Raw genomic sequence first — 16,139 nt, 5'->3', positions numbered from 1 at the left:
ATACATTTATAAAACGTGACTTTTCCTTCTCAGATTCAGATTGACTACCTAGTTACGTCATGGTTATCCATAACTTGTTTGATAATGGATTTTAGCAAATACCCTATTTGGTAAATATTTGGTGAACTTAACTATGGTTTCCTGCTAGAAAAACAAAAGATCTGTGAGCACCTGTGGAGAGAAAAACCAAGTTCACATTTCAAGACTGATTTGGCTCTTTTTTGGAACACCAAACAGTCATGTGTTCGCTCAGAATTGGTGAAGTTTTGGATAATTTTGATTTATGGATGAACATTAACTTTACAAAGTTGCCTTTTCACTGGAATTGGTTTTTTTTGAGATGGAGAGAGACAAACGGACAGACAATATCTTTGCAGTTATCAATTGGTATTGCTTTCTCGCGCCTTTGTTGCTCAAAGGCTGCTGTTGATGTGCATCTCTTTTGTAGATTCTGATATCTGTTTTTCAAGGTGGATAATTGTAGGCTATCTTTCATTTTTCATTAAGAGAATTTATCATGCAAGTGCAAGTAGAACAATAGATGTAAATGTTTTGGCTTTCTCTGAATTTCAGTCCCTTTTCATGAAAATAATTATTTTAGTGTAGCCATTCTATTATGTCTTGTAGGTTGTCTGGGCTCATCAGGTAATCATTGCAGCCATTTCATTTCATGAAAATCTTGGGTATTAAAGTCAAATGATGAGAGTTGAATGTTGATTGTCAGTTTCAGTACATTCAGTAAGAAGGTTACCATCACTATGATGGGATTGAATGATGGGCCTTCCAAAAGCCAACAGAGATACAGGAATGGTTATGTAAGCAGATAATGGAAAGATGTAAAAACAACAAGGTTGGTGTAGTGGGTGATTTTAACTTCCCTATTATTGACTGAGACTCCTTAGCACCAGGGGCTTAAATAGGGCAGAATTTGTTACATGCATCCAGAAGTGTTCCTTGAAACAATATGTAGATAGTCCAAGGAGGGAAGGGGACAAACTGGACCTTGCGCTGTGGAACAATTCTAGCCAGGTGATCAAAGTTTCAATGGAGGAGCATTTGACTTCTTACCTCGGAAACTGAAATTAAACAAGGCCCTTGAGAAAGTTAAAGGAACAGGAAAAAAGCTTAAACAAGGAATTTGGAGGGCTAAAATTAGGTGTGAAATGTCTTTCGCATGTAGAATTAAGTTGAATCCCAAGGAATGTTTCCTGTATTTTTGGAGCAAGAGGACTGTAAAGGAAAGGGTAGATCCAGTCAAGGACAAAGCAGGGAATTTATGCGTGGAGCCAGAGGAAGTTGATAAGATACTTTAATGAGTACGTTGCATTCAAATTCACCAAGGAGAAGGACATGTATGATTGGGGGGTATATGTTGATATTTTCAGGCATATCAATATTAAGAAGGAAGTGGTGCTAGGTATCTTGAAAAACATTAAGGTAGATAAGTCCCCAGGGTCTGATGGGATCTATTTCTGGATATTAAGGGAGGCAAAAGAGGAGTTACTAGCAATTTGACAGAGATCTTTGTATCTTCTTTAGCCACAAGAGAGATCCCAGAAGACTGGAGAATAGCCAGTGTTGTTACTCTGTTTAAGAAGGGCTACAGGGATAATCCAGGAAATTATGGGTCGGTTATCCTTACATCAGTGATAGGAAAATTATTGGAGAAGATTCTTCAGGACAAGATTTATGCACATTTGGAGAAGAATGGACTTATTATGAATAGTCAACATGGCTTTATGCAGAGGAAGTCTTCTCTCATGCTGGGCTGAAGGGCCTAATCCTGTCCTGTCCTGCACTTGTTTTGTGTTCTAAATTCATAATAAATGAGTAGCCAGAGTGTCAAAATAAGCAGTCTTCGATTTAAAGTTGAGATGAATAATTTCTTCTCCTATAAGGTATTTAGTCTTTGGAATTATCTTCTGCAGAGAGCAGGTGGTTGGGCATTGAATATTTTTAAGGCTGGACTTGTCGAATTTTTGATCAGCGATTATGGGATGGGGGGGCGCAGTCAGGATACAAATGGGGTTAAGTCTATAATGAATCAGCTATGATCTTATTGAATGTCTGAATTAGTTCAATGGACGAACTGGCTTTCTCCTACAATATTTTTAGATGATTTTAAACTAACATATTTCTGTACAAGCCATGATTTGTTCACTCTTTATTAGTCCCTATGCATTCTTTTATATACTAATTTGTTATTCTGAAATCACACAAAACTTGCCCTAATTATGGGTAAGTATGCCCTAAGTATGACCTCTACAGGCTTTTATTCATACTTTCCCCAGTCCATCAGATTTACTCTGGGTATCAATAACCAAAGGCAGTCCCAACAATGGGATGTACCTAATTGTTCTTTGTTGAAGCAAGGTTACTTATATAGGTTGTTGTGGTATAAAGCATGTTTCGTTACCGAAAGTTCACGATAATGCGATTAACAAATTGGGGAACTTTCTAAAGCATGAACTTTTAAAGCATGTATTGTTTATAACACTATTCCAGCCCCATTCATTTAAGTGGTAATGCTATTACGCAATTTTCTACTAACATGGAGTTGTATGAGAACGGAACAACTGCATTATTACAAAAATGACTATATCATTTACGATCCCAAGTGACCCAGCGACAGTGAAGGTACAGTGATATATTTCCAAGTCAAGATGATGAGTGCCTTGGAGAGCAACTTGCAGGTGGTGGTGTATCTTTGTATTTGCTGCCCTTGTCCTTCAGGACTGAAGTGGTTGTGGGTTTGCAATGTATATGTTTAAGGAGCTTTGGATTTCTATAGTCCATCTTCTAGATAGTACATACTACTGCTACTAAGCTTGGGTGGATGTGGTACCAATCAGGTGGGCAGCTTGGTCCTGGATAATGTCAAATTTCTGTGTTGCTGGAGTGGCATCATCCATGCAAATTGAGAGTATTCCATCTTCTTGGCTGAGCTTTGCTAATGATCGACAGACTTTCACAAGTCAGTAGATTACTTACTCTTGCAGGATTCCTAGACTTTGACCTGCTCTTATAGCCACTGTATTTGTATGGCTAGTCCAGTCCAGTTTTTGTTCTGTTCTGGGATGGTGATACTGGGGGATTCAGAGTTGCTACCTGCTCTCCTAGTTATTTTTCATTTCTGAATACTGTTTGATGATGAGGTACTACTTTTTTGTGTGTAGGAATTGGTAATGCTGGTAATATGCTACTGATATAAACTAAAATATTAAAAAAAACAAATTACATATATTTAGTCAACATACAAACTTTGACTTACTTTAATTACTGTATATATTTATGTTTTCTGTTAATGAATTGCAAATCTGAATCAGCCGATTTTCACTGGTCAACTGATAATGAGTAATTCAGAGTAAACTGCAAGGGTTTTAAGATTGAATGTCTAAAACAGTGAATCATACTCACTACACCAGACCACAGATATTTCCGTTTGACTTGAAAGGACTTATGTTTGCACATAAAGCAGCAGTAAAATTTATTGATTAGTATGAAATTTAAGTAATGCAGTTTTATTCAGGTTATAATGGTATTATTAAATATTTAATAATACCATTATAACCTGAATGTTTAATAATAGCCCAATTTTGAAAATCCTGCATCACAAGTGGAATTTGGAAAGATTATTGCAGTCATTGATACCGTTAGAAAATTACTCCATTGATTGAGAGAGATATGTGTATCCGCTCATGCAATCCATTTTGCCTGCTCAGTTTGAGTGATAGATTTTTTTTTTAAATGTATGCATTACTTCAGTCTAGGAGCAAACTGAAAACATTTGCTATTAAGTCTAGATGATTCAACATTAATAATATCCTTAGAAATCTCAGAACGGATAAGTGTGGGTTGCTGAGTTTGATTTCTGCAATGCCATCCTAGTCAACATAAGCTCCAACAAAACCTCCATGTTGTCTTGACCTGTCAACTTCATTCTATATCGTATTCGATCCTACTCACCTACACTCACTTGTTGCAACAGCCTACTGTATGTCTGTCTGTCTGTCCCTTGTTCCACTATCACAGCCTTCCACCCTAAAATAGTCATAGTCACTGAAACCTACTTTCCTGCCACTTCTCTTCCTAGCATAACAAGCTTCCTTAAAATCTATCTTAGTCATACTTTGGTCATTTCTTGCAAATATGATCTTAAAGTTAGTTCTTCCTTTTTTGGTTGTGTGTTGGGATCTTCGCTGTGATAAAATGACAATATGTGCACATGATGTTGTGATAAAACACTGGAAATTACCCCTTCAACTTAAATGATGATATAACCAAGCAATTTAAAAGATTGTGAAGACCACTTTTACTTTTTGGACTCTGGACTTTAAAATGGAAACAATACTGCTTTAAACCAAGGCGCTATCAAAAAACGATGTGGCAGTTCACCAATGTGATTCTACAATGTGGTCTTATACAAGCAGAGGGGGAGAAGGCGAGACACCTCATTTGTAACTTTATATTTTTATGGGAATTTCTTAAAATGTGTAGGGTTAAGTTTTGTGTGATTATATGTTAGCAAATTTGTGTTTCTGCCGTTAGTTAAAAGTACCGAACATGCTCAAGTAAAACTCAATCTCATGTAAAAATCAACCTCCTGTTTTTGGCCAAAAAATCTCTGGAATTTTCCATGCATCTCGTGTAAAAGTCAACCACAGTTCTTCACAGATAAGAGATCAACATTTGTGAGTCAAGGTATTATCCTGTACATAAATGTTACAATGAGGAAATGATTTTTTTTGTCATGGTATTATGTGATTTGATGTACAATTCACACCAAGGGAGATAGTGAGGAAAGAGATCAATCTGAGACTGGTATAGTTGAGAACAGAAGTGAGTCAAACAGTCAGGGCAGGCAGGGACAAGGTAGGACTAATAAATTAAACAGCATTTATTTCAATGCAAGGGGCCTAACAGGGAAGGCAGATGAACTCAGGGCATGGTTAGGAACATGGGACTGGGATATCATAGCAATTACGGAAACAGGGCTCAGGGATGGGCAGGACTGGCAGCTTAATGTTCCAGGATACAAATGCTCAGGAAGGGTATAAAGGGAGGCAAGAGAAGAGGGGGAGTGGCATTTTTGATAAGGGATAGCATTACAGCTGTGCTGAGGGAGGATATTCCTGGAAGTACATTCAGGGAAGTTATTTGGGTGGAACTGAGAAATAAGAAAGGGATGATCACCTTATTGGGATTGTATTATAGACCCCCTAATAGTCAGAGGGAAATTGAGAAACAAACTTGTAAGGAGATCTCAGCTATCTGTAAGAATAATAGGGTAGTTTTGGTAGGGGATTTTAACTTTCCAAACATAGATTGGGACTGCCATAGTGTTAAAGGTTTAGATGGAGAGGAATTTCTTAAGCATGTACAAGGCAATTTTCTGATTCAGTATGTGGATGTACCTACTAGAGTAGGTGCAAAACTTGACCTACTCTTGGGAAATAAGGCAGGGCAGGTGACGGAGGTGTCAGTGGGGGAGCACTTTGGGGCCTGCGACCATAATTCTGTTCATTTTAAAATGGTGATGGAAAAGGATAGACCAGATCTAAAAGTTGAAGTTCTAAATTGGAGAAAGGCCAATTTTGACGGTATTAGGCAAGGACTTTCCAAAACTGATAGGGGGCAAATGATCGCAGATAAAGGGACGGTTAGAAAATGCAAAGCCCTCAGAAATGAGATAACAAGAGTCCAGAAAAAGTATATTCCTGTCAGGGTGAAAGGGAAGGCTGGTAGGTATAGGGACTGCTGAATGACTAAAGAAATTGAGGATTTGGTGAAAAAAAAGAAAGAAGCATATGTCAGGTATAGACAGGATAGATCGAGTGAATCCTTAGAGTATAAAGGAAGTAGGAGTATAATTAAGAAGAGGGAAATCAGAAGGGCAAAAAGGGGACATGAGATAGCTTTGGCAAATAGAATTAAGGAGAATCCAAAGGGTTTTTACAAATATATTAAGGACAAAAGGGTAACTAGGGAGAGAATAGGGTCCCTCAAAGATCAGCAAGGCGGCCTTTGTGTGGAGCCACAGAAGATACTAAATGAATATTTTGCGTCAGTATTTACTCTGGAAAAGGATATGGAAGATATAGACTGTAGAGATATAGATGGTGACATCTTGCAAAATGTCTAGATTACAGAGGAGGAAGTGCTGGATGTCTTGAAATGGGTAAAGGCGGATAAATCCCCAGGACCTGATCAGATGTACCCAAGAACTCTGTGGGAAGCTAGAGAAGTGATTGCTGGGCATCTTGCTGAGATATTTGTATCATCGATAGTCACAGGTAAGGTGCTGGAAGACTGGAGGTTGGCAAACTTGGTGCCACTGTTTAAGAAGGGCGGTAAAGACAAGCCAGGGAACTATAGACTGGTGAGCCTGACATGGGTAGTGGGCAAGTTGTTGGAGGGAATCCTGAGGGACAGGAAGTACATGTATTTGGAAAGTCAAGGACTGATTAGGGATAGTCAGCATGGCTTTGTGCATGAGAAATCATGTCTCACAAAATTCATTGAGTTTTTTGAAGAAGTAACAAAGAAGATTGAGGGCAGAGCAGTAGATGTGCTCTATGTGTACTTCAGTCAGGTATTTGACAAGGTTCTCCATGGGAGACTGATTAGCAAGGTTAGATCTCATGGAATACAGGGAGAACTAGCCATTTGGATACAGAACTGGCTGAAAGGTAGAAGACAGAGGGTGGTGGTGGAGGGTTGTTTTTCAGACTGGAGGCCTGTGACCAGTGGAGTTCCACAAGGATCAGTGCTGGGTCCTCTACTTTTTGTCATTTACATAAATGATTTGGATGCAAGCATAAGAGGTACAGTTAGTAAGTTTGCAGATGACACCAAAATTGGAGGTGTAGTGGACAGCAAAGGGGGTTACCTCAGATTACAACAGGATCTGGACTAGATGGGCCAATGGACTGAGCAGTGGCAGATGGAGTTTAATTCAGATAAATGCGAGGTGCTGCATTTTGGGAAAGCAAATCTTAGCAGGACATATACACTTAATGGTAAGGTCCTCGGGAGTGTTGCTGAACAAAGACACCTTGGAGTGCAGGTTCATAGCTTCTTGAAAGTGGAGTCGCAGGTAGATAGGATAGTGAAGAAGTCGTATGGTATGCTTTCCTTTATTGGTCAGAGTATTGAGTATAGGAGTTGGGAGGTCATGTTGCGGCTGTACAGGACATTGGTTAGGCCACTATTGGAATATTACATGCAATTCTGGTCTCCTTCCTATCGAAAAGATATTGTGAAACTTGAAAGGGTTCAGAAAAGATTTCCAAGGATGTTGCCAGGGTTGGAGGATTTGAGCTATAGGGTGAGGCTGAACAGGCTGGGGCTGATTCACTGGGGCGTTGGAGGGCGGAGGAGTGACCTTATAGAGGTTTACAAAATTATGAGGGGCATGGATAGGATAAACAGACAAAGTCTTTTCCCTGGGGTCCGGGAGTCCAGAACTAGAGGGCATAGGTTTAGGGTGAGAGGGGAAAGTTATAAAAGGGACCTAAGGGGCAACCTTTTCATGCAGAGGGTGGTACATGTATGGAATGAGCTGCCAAAGGATGTGGTGGAGGCTGGTACAATTGCAACATTTAAGAGGCATTTGGATGGGTATATGAATAGGAAGAGTTTGGAGGGATATGGGCCGGGTGCTGGCAAATAGGACTAGATTGGATTGGGATATCTGGTCGGCATGGACAGGTTGGACCGAAGGGTCTGTTTCCTTGCTGTACATCTCTATGACTCTATATATAGTAGTGTTTAAACTGAAAATTATTGAAGTTGCAGAGAAGACAAATGGAAGAGAATTTTAAGTTTTGGAGAACCTTGTGAGAGACTGGAGAAAGATATCAAACCAACTTCAGATAATGCTAAAACAAAAGGGTGCCAACAGAGGTAAACTGAGCAAGTGGCCACAATTGAAGAAGAAAAGTTGTTGCGTGGGATTTTGAAATTGTCAAAATGGAAAATGTATTAGTTGTGAAGCCATACAAATCTATGCATGAAACAAATCAAAGAAACTTGGAATTTCAGATTTTAAGGCAAACGCTGGATGGTGTACAAATGTTGCAAAGTTGGTGTGTGTAGAATTGTAAAATGGGGAATACTTTATGTGGTCCCTTTAACAGATGATGTGCTTTTTCTAGATTCAAAAAAATGTCTGTGGGCAGCAAGTGGTTTGCAGGTGCACAGAAAGCTCCTGAAATTGAAATATTTGAATCAAGTGTTTTAGGGTGAGAGGGGAAAGATATAAAAGAGACCTAAGGGGCAACTTTCTCACATAGAGGGTAGTACAAGTATGGGATGACCTGCCAGAGGAAGTGGTGGAGGCTGGTACAATTGCAACATTTAAGAGGCATTTGGATGGGTGTATGAATAGGAAGGGTTTGGAGAGATATTGGCCGGGTGCTGGCAGGTGAGACTAGATTAGGTTGGAATATCTGATTGGCATGGACGGGTTGGACCGAAGGGTCTGTTTCCATGCTGTACATCTCTATTACTTTATGACTCTAAGTGCTGTATGGTTAGCAATCCAGGCAACAGGTTTGTTCTGTTAGCAAGGCAAGCAGTTTGAATATCAGCTAATTAATTTAAACCAGGCACTTAGAGATGAAAATCAATTCAATTAAAATCTGATTATTTTGGCAGCATAGGACCAATCCTATTATAAGAAATTTATATGTCAGCAAGGGTATAAAAGAAGAGGAATTTGAAAATCAAGCTGAGAGCAACTGCAGTTGCCATCTGATAGAATTAATAACCATCTGCTCTAAAGAGAAAGTTACTGGATCTCTCGGAATTCTGTAAGTTCTCAGTTACCATCATCTAACTAAAGATACAATGGCACTCTTAATATTCCTGACGCAAGAATTCAAAGGAGAAAGGTGTTCTTGACTGAAGATCTGCGGAGAAGACACAGACTGGCTGTAATGTCAATGGACTAAGTTCTAATTTTTAAAAATTATTTTGGTTTACATAAGTGGGACTTGTATTTATTGGAACAGCGTATCATTAGAATTTTGTCTTATTTGGGAACAGTTAGTAGTTAAAGGGGAATTGTTCGGTTTGTTAATGGTTCAGTTAGTTTGTTCACTGTTAGAGTTAGATAAATAAATTGTTAAGTATTCATTATAGAGTGAGTGAAAAAGAGTTCATTTCATTTAACCACTCCTTTACAACTGCTTGAGGGTGAGGTGCAGGTTATACCACTTCTTTTAGCAGATTGTAAGGCAAGCCTACAATTTCAAAGCAAGCCTCTCTCTGTGTTTCGGATTTAGCTAGCAGAGCGGAGTATCAACTTCTGCTTTATAACACAAGGTTCATGAGAAGGCATGACTTAGTATTTTGGCAGTGAACTAAGATTACACAAAAAGCTGCCTGCTGAACTAGAAGATAAGATATTAAAGTTTCACTAGTTTGTAATCAGAAATCAGCAGAAGGGAGGCTACAAGTTATCATGCATTGGAAACATGGATGAAACACTTATTAATCTTGGCATGCCAGAGAATCGAACTGTGAACCAAAAAGGAGAAAAAAGTAGTGTTGGTGAGAACCGTTGGCCATGAGAAAAGTAGGTTTACTAATTTTTTCTTGTATGGCTGATGGCACTAAGTTAAAACTGATGGCTGTTTTTAAGAGAAAAACTTTGCTAAAGAAGAAATTTTCAAAAGGAATTGTCTTCTATATGCATCCACAAGGCTGGATGGATGAAGGTGGAGGTAAATAATGAATAAAAGAATTTTCGAAATTACAATCTGGTGTCCTATGCAAGGAAAAGTGTTTGTCTGGGACCAGTGAAGATCACATCTAGTGAAGAATGTTGTTGATAACATCTGATCACAACACTGACGTAACTGTAATTCCCAGCAGACTTACTAGTGTTTTGCAACCAATAGATGTTGATATCAATAAGCCATTTAAGGACATGTTGAAATGAAGTGGAATAATTAGTAGAGCGATGGAGAAAAAAACATACACGAAAGGAAGCAGAATGCAAGCTCCATCACTGCCACTTATCTGTTAATGGAACGTCAATTCATGGAAGAAAGTAAAAGCTGACACTATTTTGAAATCATTGAAGAAATATAGAATGTCGAATGTGTTGTACAGTACAGAGAACGATTATCTATGAGATGACATAGATGAAGAAGAAGGAGCAGATGACTTGCTACCTCTAACCACGGACAGCGAAGATGAAGCCGGGGTCCTTACGATGATATCATTCACCCTGATGATTGAAGTTTTATTTGGTGCTGAAGATGTTGAACAGTGATTTTGCTGGATTTTAATGAACTTTTGTATTTGACATGTCTAAGTTAAGATTTAACATGTAATTGTGATTTAAAGCCATATTTCAACTTCACTTTTTGTATGTATAAATCAAAGCTTACTAATTCATTTTTGTTTCTATTGTCTTAATCCAGTAATTACCATAATTCATTGTTTAGGGTGTAGGTTTGCTCGCTGAGCTGTAGGTTTGATATCCAGACGTTTCATTACCTGGCTAGGTAACATCATCAGTGGGTACCTCCAAGTGAAGCGAAGCTGTTGTCTCCTGCTTTCTATTTATATCTTTCTCTTGGATGGGGTTCCTGGGGTTTGTGGTGATGTCACCATAAACCCAGGAACCCCATCCAGGAGAAAGATATAAATAGAAAGCAGGAGACAACAGCTTCGCTTCACTTGGAGGTACCCACTGATGATGTTACCTAGCCAGGTAATGAAACGTTTGGATATCAAACCTACAGCTCAGCGAGCAAACCTACACCCTAAACCTCAACCTGAGCTACAAACCTTGCATAATTCATTGAGTTTTCTTTATTTGTTTAGAGATCAATTGGGCTTCTGCTATTGATATGGTATTTTGGGCTGTAGCATGAATTTCAGCCCCTCAAAAGTAGAATCCATGTAATAGTTCACCCCATAAATTTTTTTTTAAAGTCCAAAAAAACTTGACTTTTACATAAGTATGTACGATAATCTGTTTGCAATAAACATCTGTTTTCTTGTGATAGAGAAACCTAATAAGTATTTTCTTTTAACCCGGGTTGATCAGTCAGGTCAATATTTTCACATTTGTGACAACTCTGGGGAAAATGGACTTGATTTCAGTGCACTATGCCAGTGAGTCATGACAAGGTTGACTAATAAAGTGTAAAATTTCCAGACATATGTGTCCCAAACCTCATCCAAGAAATGACTTTTACCCATCGTGTCCACAAAATCCTCTTTGAAAATTCTAAATCCAGCATTGCATAAACTATACTTTCACATATTTTAAATTCTTTTCCCCACAGTGTGGGCAAATTTGGAAATAAGAAAAAACTATTTCTCTTTCATGTTCGTTGGATACACCAAAGTGTTTTAATGTCCCTATTTGGATTGTATCCATTGGCCAGGAGCGGAGAAGCCAAATTGCATATAGTAAAGGTCCAATCACAAGAATGAGATAAAATAAATCTGATTAGTCTGACATTGGTTTTGATTTGAGTGAAGGCTGTCATTAAAAATATGACTGGGGCGGACAGGGTCAGAAGTCATATGACACCAGGTAAGAGACCAACAAATTTATTTTAAATCACAAGCTTTTCGAGTGTTGCTCCTTCGCCAGGTGAAGTGAAAAAGGAGCAACGTTCCAAAAGCTTGTGATTTCAAATAAACCTCCTGGATTATAAGATGGTGTCATGTGATTTTTGACACTAAAAATGAGGCGAATCCGCCACTGTTTCAAATAATAGCAAGGAACCTGGCATATTTTTAGATTTACAGATGGACTATAGTTTAAAATATCAGAATGTTGGTATCCTTGTGAATGCAACACTATCTTTGTATTGTATCTTGGTGTCCATTTATACCTACCTGTCCTCCCTGCATTCCAAATGTGAGTAAATCCTGTCTCTCTGTATCTTGTCCAAAAGCTTCCCCACCACTGATTATCAGGCTCATTGACCTGTAATTACTTGTATTATCTATATTTCCCTTCTTAAACAAAGGAGTAGGAATCGACCATTCATTCTCCTGGAGCCTACTTCATTATATAATAAGGTCACGGTTGATTGTGGCCTATTTCCTCTTTACTATTTACCTTCAATATGCTTTGACTCTCATCTTGATCAAAGATGTGCCTAATTCAGACTTGAATGCATTAAATGATACAGACTCCTTTGCTGTCTGAGAAATGAATTCCACAGATTTGCAACACAGCAAAAAGGGATTGATTAAGAAAGGTAAAATAGAATGCGAGTGTAAGCCAGCAGGGAACATTAAAAACTGACTGTAAAAGTTTTTATAGGTATATGAAGAGAAAGAGATTAAAGACCAATCTTCCCGTTATATAAAGGGGAATTAATAATATGGAACAAAGAAATGGCTGACCAAGTAAATGCATACTTTGGTTTGGTGTTCACAAAGGAGGACACAAATAACATACCAGAAAGCTAGCTGGGAGAGAGGGCTGTGAGGAAGTTGTAGAAATGCTTCTGGTTGATTTAAACAAGCAGAGTAAGTTGTCAACTGCAGGGCAGGTACAATATAAAATGAATAAATGTGAGGTCATCCATTTTAGTGGCAAAAAGAGGAATGCAGATTATGATTTGACTTTGTACACCAGCCACTGAAATAACCATGTAGGTGCAGCAAGCAGTGAAGAAGGCAGATGATATGTTGGCCTTCACAACGAGACAATTTAAATATAGGAGCAGGCATGTCTTGAAGCAAATTATGTAGCATTCTCGTGACAGCACACCTGGAATATTGTGTGCAGTTTGATCTCTCTATCTGAGGAAGGATGTTCTTGCTGGAGAGGAAGTACAGCAAGATTCATCAGACTGATTCATGGGATGGTGGGACTGCCACACAAGGCGGGGTTGAATCAGTTAGGATTGTATTTGGTAGAGTTAGGAACAATTGGGAGGGCGAACCTCATATTTGACATAAGTCTTTTTTTAACTAATCACCATAGAATCCCTACAATGTAGAAACAGGCCCTTCAGCCCAACAATTCCATGCTGACCTTTCAAAGAGTATCCCACCCAAACCCATTCCCCTACCCTATTACTCTAGTCAGACCCCTGACTAATGCACCTAACCTACACATCCCTGAATAATAAGGGCAATTTTGCATGGCCAATTCACCTGATCTGCACATCTTTGGATTGAGGGAGGAAACCGGAGTAACTAGAGGAAACCCACGCAGACATGGGGAGAATGTGTAAACTCCACACAGCGAGTCACCTGAGGCTGGAATTGAATCCGGGTCCCTGGTGCTGTGAGGCAGCCGCGCTAACCACTAAGCAATCGTGCCACTGCCAATTAATGGTGTTGCAAGGGCTAAGAAATACAGGCGTTTTCAATATATTGATAATTTTTTTTTAAATGGGAAGTAATACCAGATGAAACTCCTGTTCACTATCAATTTCAGTAATCTCAGTGCCCACATTGGCTTCCATTCCTAGTCAGTGGATATGTTATAAAAACATTTTTTCATTAAAAAAAGCTAATTCAATCTGATGCCATCTGCATGCTCCTGAAATTGTTACCCAAGTCCTGAAATGGACCTGTTCCATTTCTTGCAAAGCTGACTTGCTCCACTGCACATTATGTTTCCTATGTTAGGAAATTCTGAAAGTTACGTTCCTAACCATAAGCAGGAACTGGCCTTTAAATGCAAACTATGAATTTATTATCACAGATTATCCAACAGCCTTGTGAAAGAAAAGCTGAAATTAATAAACCGTTAAAGGAATGTTCTAGAATATATAGATATACAGTTAACCACAACCTGAATACTGTTGCAATGCCAGTGATCTCCCCATGTAATATATTGTTTTTAGTTCATTCACAGGGTGTGGGCATCGCTGGTTTGGCCAGCACTCGTTGCCCATTCCTAATTGCCCAGAGGGCAGTTCAGAGTCAAGCACAGTGCTATGGGTCTGGAGTCACATGAAGGCCAGACCACGTAAATGTGCTATCATTTAATGATGTTGAGAAACAAGGAATGAAAATGTTATTCAGTCCGTTAATCTTGCTAAAATTGTTTTTTGCTTTTGGAGAAACGATTGTTGTTCTAAGCTTAGCAAAGTTTCAATACAATTTATTAAATCTCTTTGTTACAGAAAGTTGCGCAAATGCAAACGTTGTTGCTGCGGTTGACATCAATACCATTGCCAATGAAGTTTACAAGCACAATTTTCCTAACACCTATCTCTGTCCCAAGACAATTGAAGTAAGTTATGACCATATATTTTGTTAATTTTTACACGTTTGTTTTTATGTCATTTATGAAAAATAAGATCATTTTATAAATGTTTGCCTTTTTCTAAATGTTTTTATTTGATCCCCCTGCTATTAATAATTCAGAGCATTTAGAATTTTTAGTTGAGTGTAGCATTCTATAGCCCTTCTTTCTGGGCACAAACAATCTGGCATACTCAATAACGTTAGTAAAACTGAAACACTTCCTTTACATTAAACCTTTTATTTTGCATGCAGATTCTTCACAATGAATAAATTGCATTTTGAAGCATTGTTAGTATTATATAAGCAAATCTGGTAGTCAACCACACTCAGTAAAGTTCCACGAATAAAGTATGATGAGTTCATTAATTTTGGTAGTGGTGGTGGAAGCATAGAATCCTACAGTACAGATAGAGGCCATTAGGCCCATTGAATTTGCACTGAATCTTTTGAAGAGTATCTCCCCCTTCCCGAATACTCTCTCTCTCACACACACACACACACACACACACACACACACACACACACACACACACACACACACACTATCCCTGTAAGCCCATATTTGCCACAGATAAACTACCTAGCCTGCACAATACTGGACACAACAGGGCAATTTAGCATCACAAATCCACCTAACCTGCACATCTTTGGATTGTTGGCTGGCACTTTTTTTTTGTAGATTGTCTCTTTCTATATAAACAAAGGAACTAGGAGCAGAAATAGGCTACTCCGTCTTGAGCCTGCTTCACCATTCAATGAGATTAAGGCTAATCAGATTCCTTAACATTCTTGCTGCTCCTGATGACCTTTCTCCTTGCCTATCAAGAATCTGGCTGTCTCTGCTTTAAAACTGTTTAAAGACTTTTGCTTCTATCATCTTTTGAAAAACAAAGTTCCAAAGATCCACAATGCTCTGTGAGAAAACCCCAGTGGATATGATTTTAGCTTTAAACAGTCTTTCCTCTGTTCCAGGTATTAGTCTAAACATGCTCTTAACTACTTCAAATGCATTTAAATTTTTCTTTAAATAATTGTACTGTACACAGTACTCCAGATGGTGTATCATCAAAGTCCTGTATAACTGAAGCATAATTGTCGTTCTTCTGTATTCAAATTCCCTCACAATAATCAATACCATTCTCTTGATTTTCTTAATTACTGGCTGTAGCTGCATGCTCACGTTTTGCGATTCATGCACTAGGACACCCAGAATCCTGAACATCTCCCTCATCATTTAAATAATCCACATTTTTTAACTCCTGCCTAAATTGTACATTTTCCCACATTTTTTTACTGCATTTGCTAGATCTTTGTCCATTCACTTAACCAATCTACGGCCTTCTGTAGCATCCTTATGTCCTCTTCAAAACTGACTTTCCCACCTATTGTTTTCTGTTAGCAGCAAATTTGGTAAATTTACTTTCATTCCTTTCATCCAAATTGTAAAATGTTGCAACCCCAGCACTGATCGCTGAAGCATATCATATGGTATATTTTGCCAACCAGAAAATGTCCCATTTATGCCTACTCTCTGTTTCCTGTTAGCTCACCAACCTTTTCTTCATGTTAATATGTTATCCCCATGAGCATTTATTTTCTGCAAAAGTCTTTATTGAGGAACCTAAATTTTCATTGCGGCACCTCATGAAATGCCTTCTGGAAATCTTGAGTACAGCATAGCTGTTGACTCCTCTTTATCCACAGTACATTTTGGTAGTGGTGGTGGAAGCATAGAATCCCTACAGGACAGGGAGAGGCTGTTTGACCCATTGAATTTGCACTAACCTTCTGAAGAATATCTCGGACACACGCACACTCTCTCCCCGTGACCCCATATTTAGAGAACTCCAAAAAATGCATTCAGGAAGATTTCCCTTTCAACCAATCTTCTG

The 16,139-nt window shown here is 38.6% G+C and overlaps 1 protein-coding gene across 3 annotated transcripts in view; it reads left to right on the top strand.

The window, feature by feature from the left end:
* Positions 1-16,139, top strand: part of trdmt1 (tRNA aspartic acid methyltransferase 1) — an 86,607-nt gene that overhangs the window by 10,716 nt on the left and 59,752 nt on the right. For all 3 annotated transcript variants that reach the window (XR_011961379.1, XM_072575899.1, XM_072575898.1), the window contains exon 2: positions 14,124-14,233. Coding sequence is in view for 2 of the 3 variants with exons in the window: in XM_072575899.1 (XP_072432000.1) it covers positions 14,124-14,233 (110 nt within the window). In the remaining variant the exon portion in view is untranslated. The remainder of the gene's footprint in view (positions 1-14,123; positions 14,234-16,139) is intronic.

The sequence above is a fragment of the Chiloscyllium punctatum genome, chromosome 8 (assembly GCF_047496795.1).
Source record: "Chiloscyllium punctatum isolate Juve2018m chromosome 8, sChiPun1.3, whole genome shotgun sequence".
NCBI lineage: Eukaryota > Metazoa > Chordata > Chondrichthyes > Orectolobiformes > Hemiscylliidae > Chiloscyllium > Chiloscyllium punctatum.
This window is presented reverse-complemented; position numbering and strand designations above follow the sequence as displayed.